The sequence below is a fragment of the Miniopterus schreibersii genome (genome assembly GCF_964146895.1).
Source record: "Miniopterus schreibersii genome assembly, chromosome: 12".
NCBI lineage: Eukaryota > Metazoa > Chordata > Mammalia > Chiroptera > Miniopteridae > Miniopterus > Miniopterus schreibersii.
Genome location: NC_138112.1, coordinates 35,879,797 through 35,892,138, shown reverse-complemented (window position 1 = coordinate 35,892,138; position 12,342 = coordinate 35,879,797). Strand labels below are relative to the sequence as shown.

Here is a 12,342-nt window from a genome sequence, read left to right as displayed (position 1 = left end):
TGCTAGAAGGTAAAAAAGTATGGCCCTGGCCTCAGTTTTTTTACCTGTCCTTTGGGGGTGTTGAGGCCAGCTCCCAAGTGGGATGAGGAAATGAGATTAGGGTAGGGGTATGTCTGATGCTCCTAGCCTTCAGGGCCCCCACCCTCACCTGGAAGCTCTCCTGGCTTGTCCCCTCCAAGGCTTGCCTCCTCTAAATCATGGTGACTTTGTCAGCTGTTGAGTTCAAGGTCAGCTCAGGAGCACGCAGGGGTGAGAACTGGAGGACAGGGTGGACCCCTGGGCTGACCATTCCTTACTCCACCCACACCCTTTCCTACACAGGTCAGAATGGTGGGTACTGGGGCCCAGTTCTCTGCCTCCCTACCCACTCCTGGCCCTCAGCACTGCCACTGTGACCTGGAGCTGAGTTCCTGGAAAATATCCCCTTCCTGCCCTGGAGAACTGCTGTGACATAGCCTGTGGGCAGAGATACCCTCCCCTCCCACACCTGACCGAGCTTCCTGCCACAAGGGAGGGAGGAAGGATGAGTTTCACGTCAGGTGAGCACGGGAGGCAAAGCTGGGGAGGGTGCTAAGGAGGCACAGAGTGCGGCTGGTGGAAAGAGCTAGAGAGTGAGGAGTCAGAGTTATAATTACAGTTCTAATGTGAGCCAGGTCACTTAGCCAATTTGGGTCTGTTTTCTCTCCAGTTGAGGAGGTTGGGTACTTGGAGGCTGGGAGAGCGTAGACTGTGGGGCCAGGCCCTAGACGGAAATGGCGGCAACGATGATCAGGGAGAGAAACCTCGACCTGGACTAGGGCAGTGGCTTTGCTCAGAGGGGAGACGAGAGAGAGACGTTCAGGATGTACAACTGTCAACCCTTGATGAACATTTGGAGGAGACCACATAACTTCCTTGGTTTCCCACCTGATAAATTTACCCTTTAAGCAAGCTCAGGCGTTGCCTCCTCTGGGGTGGGCAGAATGTGCAGTTTGGAGCCTGGAATTTGGAGCCAGACCATGTGTGAATTCCAACTCTGCCCCTCACCAGCTCTGTAACCTTGGTCAAGGTACTTACCCTCCTTAGCTGTCCCTTCCTGAGGACAGGCCTAACAGGGCTCACTTCCCATTGTACTATGAGGATTCTGAAAGTTACCAGGCAAAGCACGCGGCACCAGCCATGTATGGTGGGCACATGGTAGACGTCAGCCTTCATCACTCATGGCTTCCCTGCATTCCTGTGTGACACGCCTTCATCCAGGTGCTGATGGCCACTGCCCAGCCCATCAACTGTGAGTGCCAGGGCAGCCCTACTGTGCCTGCAGGGAGATGCAGCATAGGTGCTACATGACTGGTGAGAAGCCCAGGGGACTCACTGGCCCAGGGGGTGGTCTGTGTCCCCTGCCCCAAGAACCACCAGTCTGGTCACCCCAGACCTTTTTTTTTTTTTTTGGAAACTTTTTTTTAATAGTTATTGAATGTTCTACAGCTTACAGTAAATATCATAGTTACAAATTCTTGGCTTCAATCTTTCAGAATGATCACTATCTGATCTTCAAAACAAAATGAAACAAAAACCCAAAAGAATCCAAAACATCAAAACAAAACCAGATTTACACGTCATATACACAAGCGAGGCCACGGGGCTTTCCAATCTTTGCACTCCAGGCTGTGTTTTGAAAACACCTATAAGTTCTTTGATCAAACTACTTGGAAGACACTGGTCGAAGGTTTATTATTATTATTTTAAATGTTTTTCCTTTTAAAATGTGAATTCCAATAAAATTTAAAAATTAGATTCTAACTGGTAGATTAAAATGAATTAAAAAATACAAAATCATATACAACACTCTCACAGGGATGTTACATGCCATGAGAACAGGTGATATGAAACAGGAGATGGGGACAGGCCCCTGGGCCTTTAAAGGTAATTACAGACAACTCCAAGTTGCTAGAGGCCTGGTCTTACCTCCCCCTGGTGAGGAGAAGCTTGAGTCCCATCCTAGATCCAGACAATCTGGCTGACCCGAGAAGGTGGTCTCTGGGCAGTCCCACTCTTTCCGATTCTCAGGCTGGAGCCTGGAGGTGCTGGTCTTGCTGGGGTCAGGCTCAAAGATGATTTCACCCATTCGACTCCCATGGGCTGGTACTTATCTGCAAAGCTGTTTTATCTATTCTCTCCAGAAAGGAAAATACCCCTCTACCAGGAGCTGGAATGGGTACAGGGTCTCACTGACACACAAGGAGCCGAGGGGCTATGGATGCAGCTGCTGGAAAGAGCTCATTTCCCTTTCAGGCTTTGTGACAGCCTGTCCTAACTCCTGTTGTTTCTCACTTGGCCACTGGGCTGGACTCAACAGCATGCACGATAGAGAATAACCACTGAAGAAATTGAGTGAGTGGGACCCGAATCTGGTTAGGCAAGGTTGACTATGGAATGTTGAAGCTGGCCTGCCAGACATTTCAGAAATGAGTTATCTAGGAGAGGGGAACATGGACAGGTAAAGGACAGATCCTACAGCCAGTCTGGCTGGCCATAGGAGCCTGAGCTCAGAGGCTCAGGGGTAGAGTCTGATGTTAGCCTGGCTGAGTTTCCTCTACTGTGATCCTGCTTCCCCAGGTGCGTGGGGCCTGGATTCCCCTAGGGCTATATAGCAGCCTGGAGCCTGCTTCCCGCCTACCCACTCCACCACCACACCTGACCCTCTGGATATCCAAGCTTGGCATGCAGCTGGGCACCACATACCCTGTAGTGATGTGGTAGAATGCAGGGTGGAAAAGCGAAACTGCTACACACTTTCAAGTGCAATCGAGGAGAAATGCATGGTGATATCTAAATGATGAGTCTAGTCAGAGTGCTGTGACCAAGACCCATGCCTTCTGGGCCCTCCCTCTCTGGCATGGAGCAGAGCTGAGGAATCTGACATGCAGGGCTCCAGGCCTGGCCAAGCCAGTGCCTCGCTAAGACAGACCAAGTCCTGTCTGCATGATGACACCAGAACTCGGTGACCAAGAGGCCTGTCCTACATTATGCCCCACGACTCACTTCCGAAGGCCACGCAGAATGAAGCCAGCCCCTCCAAAGAAGCATTCCAGACCTCTAGAAGTGAGACACCTCAGACTTGGAACAACTTGGGGGGCCAGAGGTAAGAGCTGGGATACGGAGGAAGGACTGTGTACTATCTCTAGGTCCTGGTCCTCGCCCATGGGGCAGCCCAGCAGCCCATCTCTTCCTCTTGCCTGCCACTCAGACCCAGCCAGTGCCGGCAGAAAGCAGAGGATCGAAAGAGTTCATATGTTGGCTCTCTTATGAGCTCTGTGACCTTTGGCAAGTCTCTTAAGCCTCTGAGACTTAGTTTTAAAATGGGTATTTTGGCAATTAATGTCAAAGTACTTTGTACATGAAAACACTCTAGACAGGTGTGTGTCCTTGTTAAATATTCAGGGAAGGGAATATCACTTTAGGGTCATTGCTAGGAGAGAGAGAGGAGCAGCAGCAACTGTCCTGTCTCATGGGGAAGACATTTAAAATTTTTTTTTTCAAAATGTAGCAGATTGTTTCAGGCTCTCACCACTTGGGGGCACTCCAGCTTCCTAGGCCCCAGGCTAATAAGAGGGAGTCAAATAGAAGTTGGGGGGGCAGTGAAGAGGGTTGGCTGGTGACTAGAACCACCTATAGACCCTTAATGCTGGCCAAGCTATGGTACTGGGGAGAGGCAGTGGAGGGGGTGGAAAGGGGTTTGCACGTGGTGCCAGCACTGCAGCTTACTGTCACATTGGCACATCCCGTCTTCTCTCGCTTGCTGGCCTTCCTACAATGACAGGGCCCTCCCAGCTCTGACTACTGGGCCACCTAGTAGCCTTGGATGATGCCCATAGTACCTCCTGACAGACACCTGTGAGCCTACCAGGTGTGTTCCTCCTACTAAGAGCATATTGCTGCCCCTGCTCTCCTGGCTCAGTCTCTTTGCAATGACTCCCCAAGCCTCGCCAGGCTTGTGGATCTCCATCAAAGAAAGCAAGTGAGGCCAGCTGAACTGGGGCTCCAACACTCATACTGTAAAAGGGGTGCTGGGCCTGGGTTCTTCCAGACCACACCCTTTCTGTGCCTTGTTCATGCCTCAGGGCCTGTCTTTGATCTTGAATTACATACAAGGGCTTAAGAGATGGTGCAGAGCATAGATACTTTGGTCTGCAAGCCTGTGCATGGAGTCAGACTGGAGGGAAAGAGACAGCAGACAGACAAGTCACTTCACTTTTCCAAGTTTCAGTTTCCTCATAAGTCAAATGGGAGGGAGAATCTATTTCATAGGGTTAAATCAGATGGATGGATGTGAAATTGCTTTGTGAACTGCAAGGTACTAGACCTTAGTTTTTACTTACTGGTGCAGAAAGAACAAAAGTAACAAAGTCATTCCTAAGGCTCCTCTTTTTCCCTTCCTCTCTGTGGTTCTACTCCAGCCCATCTAGACGCAGCAGGGTTTGGGAAGCCTGTCAGGATAGCAGCATTCTGCTCACTTTGGGCAAGTTCCCTTTCCTTCCAGAACCAGTTTCCTTGTTTGTCAAGTAGGTATAACAACTCTGACCCTGTCTCTCTGTCTTGGGGCCAGTAAATTAAGGGTTGTGACGTGCTCTGAAATCTATGAAGCACCTGACAAATGCAAAGGTTTCCTGTTATTATTATTGTTATTATTTTGGCATTTTCCAAACATGTATGACATAATGTAAAACAATCTTCACCCACCCTTACCAAACCAGAGAGGAGGTATTTGCAAAAAATGGATTAACACTGGGAAACTTTGTTGTTTCAAAATAAAACTTCTTCAGCACCCCAGGACAGACCATTCAGAACAGCTGGATTTCTCCTTACTGGTCCTACAGGTCCCTGGAAGGCCAAGGTGGCCGCAACTCCTGGCTCTGGGCTGAGGATGCTGATGGGCTTCGCCCTCCGGGAAATGGCCAGACAGCCTCTGAGGTCCTTCTGGCCCAAGGGTTCCTGGTTTTTCCCTCCTTTAGGGAGTTATGGGAGGTAGGGGTAGGGATATGTCTAAGTTTGCATGAATTTAAATTGAAAAAGTTATTTAAAAGTCCCAAATTTCATCAATGATCCCACTTTGTACAGTAAAATGTCCCTGTCCCCATTAGAGGGGCTGCTGGCCCAGCCAAGTGCTAGGTGCAGGTGGCAAACCAGGCTCCTGGCTGAAACTAGCGGGGCCTCCTGACCCAGGGACTCCTCTTCTCCCAGGAGATCCCAGGTCCCCTGGGCCTCATCTCTGTCCTCCCCTCCTCTCAGGATAAGGGGCTACTGTCCTAAAAGCACAAACGCTCCTTTTCGGACAGCCCACCTGCTTGTCTCTTAGGGGTGGAGTCAGGTATGGGACAAAAGTTCCAGATGTCTTCACAGAATTTCCAAATGCTGTTTCTTCATTTGCAATTTCTGTTCCTGCCATCTGCCCCCCATGTAACCTCTGCCCAGTCTTCCCCCCTGCCTTTGGAGTCCATGGAGGAAAAGAACAGAAACTAAAACCCAGACAGATACTGTTCCAGAGCTCACCAGATGTGGGCACTGCTGACTTAATTTTTACAAAACCAAGCTAGTCCATCCCTAGCTAAAATTTTGTGGGCAATATGCCCCTAGGTAGGAAGGCTGCATTTAATGCTAATTTACTGCAAGATCTAGGGAAGTCCTTTCCTCTTCTCCAGGCCTCAGCTTCCTCATCTATCAAATAGGGGAATGGATGAGATGATTGCTAAGGTCCCTTCAGTTCCATGAGTCTATGAAATGTTTATTGCTATTGCTTTTCCTTCACTATTCTGACCTTCAGAGCTGCCAGCACCCATCTGGAATGTGGTTCCTCTACTTTGGCCATGAGTGGCAAAAGGTAACCAAGAGCCTGGCCTGCCTGCCAACCCCATGGACAGATGGGTGAGCCCTGGCACTGGGAAGGGCAGAAGGAAGGGAGAGAAATGCCATAGGTTTCCACTCTAATCAGGAGGTGGCTCCTCATTAGAGTGGTTCCTTGAGGCCAAGGTCTGGATTACATAGGGCACCTGGCCTTTCAAGGCTTTGGGAGGCTGGGATCCCACCACCCTGCAGCTGCTTGGCAGGTCTGGGGTCAAAATAACCTTCTGAGGAAGTGCCAGGTCAGTTTACATTACTGTGCAAATCAGAGGGTCTAGGCCCAGGCAATCTGGCCAGAGACCTTACAAACCGCAGCCAGCAGGCAAGCACCTCTCTCCCTCTCCCCTCCCACAGTGCTCCCCCCGCCCCCAAGTTCTCCCAAAGAAAGAATCTGGTTTCCCCAGGTTCTCACCTGGGATATTAAGCTGTTATGAACACTCCTACCTAATCAGGGGGTTTTGTTCTTGGTTTGTTGCAATGGTTCTCAGAAGACATTTCATTTCTGTCAGGACATGGTAATGTCCCAAACTAATCTTGCTTGAGATAAATAAAGTAAACAATCCCCCAAAGATGTAGTATGCTCAACAGCTCTGAGTTCCCACCCCAGACCCAAGGGCTACATCTGTTACGCTCTTCAAAAGAAATCATGCCTTGAGCTGAACCACTGCCATAAACCCCACTCTCTACCTGCCACTAGACTGGGATCCCCGGGGAATGGACGCTTGGGGAAGGAAAGAAGAGCAGAGAGGAAGTGCCTGGTCAGTTAGAAGGAGGGGTAGAGCTGGAAGGGCAGTGGCTAAGAGAAGGACAGTGGGGAGAGGCAGATTAGAAAAAGCAGCTTTTACATAAACCAAAAATAAAAATCAAAACCGCTAAAGATGCATAAAGTGACCCTTGCACTTCCGTTGTCTCTTCTTGCAAATAGAGGTGGTGCTGCCAGGGAACTGCTCCAGCACCTGTGTAAGACTTGAGTAGTTGCATACAATGTGTGACTCCAGATCTAGGGAGGAAGGGGAAAGCCATTAGTGACAGTGATATTCCCAAGAAGCCAGTGGACCCCTCCCCTTGGGAGCCCTCTGTGCCCCTGGAGGATGTGGAGGGCAAGGGAGCTAACACCCCTGGCATCTGTGATTTACTGGCACTGCCTCAGGAGCTGCTCAGAGCACTGAGGAAGCAGGAGGGGGGGAGGCGAGTTTAGCCCCAGTCAGAGCCAACATCTGACTGAGAAGATTTCAGTTGAAGAATGGTGCCCACAATTAAAAAGTGTGAAGATCGTACTGCAAAGAGTATCGAATTTAGTACTAGAGGACTAGAGTTCAAGTCTCAGCTTCATTTTTACTGGCTGAGGGATGCTGAACTATGTATTTATCTGTACAACAGAGCTGATGATCCTTTTCACAGAGCTACTGTAAGGATTATAAGATAGCAAGTAAAGTACCTAAGATATATGTAAAGTGACAGCTATTATTAAGAGTGATATTACTGCCTGGCCGACGTGGCTCAGTGGTTGAGCATTAACCTAGGATCCAGGAGATTCCTGGTCAGGGCACATGCCCGGGTTGCAGGCCCGATCCCCAGTCAGGGGCGTGCAGGAGGTAACCAATCAATGACTCTCTAATCATTGATGTTTCTGTCTCTCTCTCTCCCTCTCCTTTCCTCTCTCTCTAAAAATCAATAAAACCATATTAAAAAAAAATAAAAATAAAAGAGTGATATTACTGAACTTAAGCATGAAAGCAGCTGATAACTATCCTTTGCCCTGTTGACATCTGTGCTTCAGACCAAGCCAGGGATTCTGAAGCAGTTCCAGTGTTCAGTCACCCTCCTACCCCTCCCACCCCGGGCCCCACTCACTTGGATGGGCTGCAGGCTTTACCAGTGTGGTGGCACATAGCTGTACGCAGGGGTCCCTTGGGCCCTGTATGTTGGCATGGAGACAGGGTGTGCCCCAATCGCGGTGTGCTGGGGAGCAGTCAGCAGGGTACCTGAGCACCCGGAGAGAGAAGAGCAAAGCTGATGAGGCCATCCATCCGAGGGCGCAAGGATGAAGAAAATGAGGCCATGGTCTTTCACACAGCTGTTCCCTGCCTGGGCCCCACCTCCCCGCCAGCTCATGAACCAACCCACCCTTCCCCACCTTGCCAGGTTTCATCTTAGGGAAAGCTTTTCTGATGCTCCAGGGCACAGCCAACCATTCTTCTCCAGGGGCCTCCTTTCACTCTCCTTTGCATGCTCCTCTCATTGCTGAAACATCTTACTGAGGGGCAATTGTTTATGTGGGTGTGCTTCTCACTAACCTAGTTGTTCCTAAAGGCAGGGCTCTCGTCTGAGCCTACTGGTACCTGGTCCCCAGGACCTGAATAAGGCTGGCACGGAACAGCACTCAAAAGCTCCCTGATGGCCCTAGCCAGTTTGGCTCAGTGGTTAGAGCATCGGCTGGAGGACTGAAGGGTCTCGGGTTCGATTCTGGTCAATGGCACATACCTCGGTTGCAGGCTCAATCCCCAGCCCTGGTCAGGGCCTGTGCAGGAGGCAACCAACTGATGTCTCTCTCTCACATCGATGTTTCTCTCTTTCTGTCTCTCTCACCCTTCTACTCTCTCTGAAAAGCACTGGAAAAAATATCCTCAGGAGAGGATTAATTAATTAATTTTTTAAAAAGCTCCCTGATGTGATCTGGGGAATGAGAAGCCTCAACTTCCTCTTATATTAGGGGCAGAATAAAATCCCAAACTCCTACTTCCCGCCCACCTGACCCCTTGTACTCTCTTCCCTTAGAAGGTGACCCAGCTGACTCTTCAGAACTTGGCCTCTAAAAATCATTCATAGCCCTCGTGTCTCCTCACGCTCTTCTCTGGAATATCAACTCCCCCAGACTTCCCTAAACCTGCTCTTCCTCTGGCATCTCTTCGCCCCCATCCTCAAGGTCCCTGAGGGGCAGGGCTCTGGTCTAATTTCTGGAGTAAGCCAGAAATGGAGAAGGGTCCTTCTGGACTCCTGCTTCTCCCATGCATTACAACTAATTATGGGACAGGTCCTTAAGCTCCTGCCTGCTAAGTAACATTCCCCATGCCCTCCTTTCTAGAACCATTGCTGCTGTCAGAGTCCTAGTGTCATCATCTCTCTTCTAAACTACAGCCTCCCCTGACCTACGTGCTTCTAGCCTCCACATCTAATCCTGCCTCCACCTTGCAGCCAGAGAATGTTTAAAGCAAACCCCACCTCTCCTCTGTCTAAACCCTTTGCTAGTTCCCCGTTACCTAAAGGTATTCTCTTCCCCACTTTATCTTTGCCGACTGCTCCAGCCACCCTTCCAACTTCCTGTACCTATTTCCTAAGTGCCTTGGACCGTTTCCATTACGTGAATGTGCCATACTCATGTTCTTTCCCCCTGGGCTGCCCTTTCCTCTTTCATTTCTCTGGTTAGCGTCTGTTCGCCTTGAAGGCGTAGCTCAATATGCCCTCCTTGGTGAAATCTTCCTCATCCCTGTCGGCAGATTTAGAGGACCCTTCGTCTAGGTTCCCAGAAGCCCCAGCACAGGATTTCTCTTACTATGCTACAGTCGACTCCATTACTAGTGTTCCATCCACTCTGTCACGAGTTCCTGGAGGAGGGGGATGAATGGAAACTGACCCAGAGGTGGCCCTCACCTGCTGACATCGCCATAGTAGTGCCGGCCACCATGCCCATGGCCACGCCGTTGGTCCTGGGGGCAGCTACAGGTGCTGGGTAGATGGCAGAGGGAATGCTGTTGGGCTGGACGACCGTGGTGTGGTGGATGACATGGGGCTGGGCAGCATACACCGGCTGCGTGTAGTAGGCTCCCTGTGGGGGAAGAGGCTGAGGTCACATTGGCTTTTAAAGTGGGATGGAGTGTGGAGAGGAGAGGGGTGGGGAGCCTGTTCTTCCCAGACCCTAAGGGATGGGGTCAGAAAGGCACTGTACAGGGACACAGGGTATGGGCCCCAGATGGGGCTCTGCTTCTATCTTACTATGCAACTGTGGACTTTCAGTGCTGGGCTCAGCTTCTTGTCTGAAAAGTAAGGCTCCAACCCTGTCCTGCCTCGTTCCTAGGGCTGCTAGGATGATCTAATGGGGTAATAGCTTTGCTCCCTTAACACTGACTTCAGCATTTTAAATTGTTTGTATTTTATTGCAATGTGCTCCATAAGCTGCCTAAAATGCAAAGGCTGGGGCCACAAGTCAGTGAGTGAAGAGGACATGGGCACAGCTGGTGAACACCAGAGCACTGTGTGCACATGTGTGAAGGACAGCCAGTGGGAGCTTCACACTGGTGCAGATGCTGCGACTGTACAGCCTAGGAGAATGTCACAGATGCAGAGCATCTCCTAGGAGATGTCTTTTACCACCATTCCCTTTAGGAAAAGTTGAGGTGACTCCCATTGTCTGGACCACATGGTTGCTTCCTGCTGCCGTAGTCCACAGGCCTGCTAACCCTTGTGCGGAGCAGACAGGGGCCCCTGGATCCTCTTAATCCAGGGCTTCTCAAATGTTTCTACTAAACAATAACAAGAACTTCAGAATATAGTCTGTAACCCCAGAGGTCTGAGAGCGGAGTGCAAAGCAGCCTGCCATAAACAAGAAACATTTAACTCAAGTCTGTTGTTTTCTTTTAAAAACTTTTGCATTCTACTCTACAATATAGCTGTTTAAATTTAAAAAGCGTTCTCCTTACTACTTAAACCTTATGTAAAATTGTCACTCTAGAAAAATGTGCCACAAGTATGTTAAAGCCTCATACAGTCACTGTCGCATAACCATCCCCTCAGAGCACACAACTCTATTGAAGGAGCCCAGATGGGGGCACTGAGGCACAGAGAGAGAGAGAGTAATGTGCCCAAGGTCATACAGGGAACTGGTGGCAGAACCTGCACCATCTCCTCCCTACTCAAGCTCACAGACTTTATCAGGGAAGGGTGGATGTGGGTGTGGGACGAGGGAGTAGGGAGAGATGCCCAAGACATAGGGGTCTCATCCTGACTCACCCAATAGCTCCCTGTGTGACCTTGGGTAAGTCACTCCCCTCTCTGGGTCCAATTCCCCACTTGTATAACAAAGGAGTTGAGCGAGATGATCTCCTGCATTCTGGGCTCCATTAACCTAAGTGAGTGAGTGAGTGTATGTGTGTGTCCAGGGGCTGAGGTGGAGTGAGGGAATGTAAACTGCAGGGATACCGTTTCCATAACACAACAATGACAGCTAGCCAGAGCCATGGGCTCTCCTTCCTTTTCTTCCCTACCCACCCCCACCCACCCAGGCTGGTGGCTCCTTTACCTGCAGAAGAGGTGGGCCCAGACCTCCACATGCACCTACCTGGGCATACAGATTCTGCTGAGGGTAGGCACTTCTGATGGGATACATGGCCGTCTGATAGGGATTGGGTGATGGGGAGTAGGGGGGTGGAGCAGTATTACTCTGGGTCGGTGGGACCTTGTATGGTGTCCCCGCAGTATATCCTGTACCAAGGCAATAAGAGAGACTTCCAATTAGTTGGCAGAACAGCATTGCTAGAAGGTAGCAGGTCCCAGTCACGACTCCCCAGACAATGGGCTGAATCCAGGCTGGAAACACAGATGAGCACAGACAAAGAGCAGGGCTCCACCCAGAGACCCTGGTCCCAGAGGCAGCTCCCTCAGTCCTGGTGCACAGGGCTGCATGTGTGATTCTGGCATCTTTTACTTCTCTGGGCCTCAGGGCTCTCATCTATAAAATAACAGATGGAACCAGATGATCTCTTAAGGGACCCTTGCAGCTCAGATGGTCTGGGATTCTGAGCTACATGCAGTGAGAGGCAGGTGCACACAGATGGGGGACCCTCAACCTGCTTGCTCTTTATTGCACTATCTTCCTGCTTTTCTGTCTCCTCACTAAGCACCCAGGGTATCTTCTGCTGCTGTTTCTGTCTTTCTTGATTCCCCCCTTACTCTGTATTTCTTTTTTCCCCATGTATCTCTCTCCTTTCCCCATATTCCCCTTCCTCCCTGCCAAGTTTAAGGTGAAAACTCCGTACAAAACACCATTCAGAGATCCTCATCTTCTGAGATGCTGAAAAACTCTGCTCCACAGAGCTGGCGTTTCTATCCTCCTGGGATGTGGGGCAGGGCCACCTCTGCCCGAGGGCCTGAAGTCATAGTCACAAAGGTTCACAGCAATTTGGAACCCAGGCCATGTGGGTAACTGCAGGGTAGACAAAAGCTGGGGGATGGGGGCTGAGAAGCCAGACCCCAAGAAACTCACAATCAGCCATTCAAACAAATTGTGCTGCCTTTGACTCTTCTGGAAAAGAGACTCAGATTCTATGTTCACAGGGAAAACTTGAAACAGGCATCATTCAGGAACGAGAATCACAAAATGAATGACCATATGGAACTCAGGGATCTATACAAGGGGGTCCTGGGGCTCAAGGACCCAGGAGAAGGCAAGTCTTTATAGGAACCTCT

The 12,342-nt window shown here is 50.2% G+C and overlaps 1 protein-coding gene across 3 annotated transcripts in view; it reads right to left on the bottom strand.

The window, feature by feature from the left end:
* Window positions 1-1,430: 1,430 nt before the first annotated feature.
* Window positions 1,431-12,342, bottom strand: part of FAM168A (family with sequence similarity 168 member A) — a 129,640-nt gene continuing 118,728 nt past the window's right edge. For all 3 annotated transcript variants that reach the window (XM_081155689.1, XM_081155690.1, XM_081155691.1), the window contains 4 exons: window positions 11,216-11,358; window positions 9,532-9,706; window positions 7,735-7,865; window positions 1,431-6,880 (listed from right to left, as the gene is read on the bottom strand). In XM_081155689.1, coding sequence (XP_081011815.1) covers window positions 7,753-7,865; window positions 9,532-9,706; window positions 11,216-11,358 — 431 coding nt within the window. In that variant the 3' untranslated portion in view covers window positions 1,431-6,880; window positions 7,735-7,752. The remainder of the gene's footprint in view (window positions 6,881-7,734; window positions 7,866-9,531; window positions 9,707-11,215; window positions 11,359-12,342) is intronic.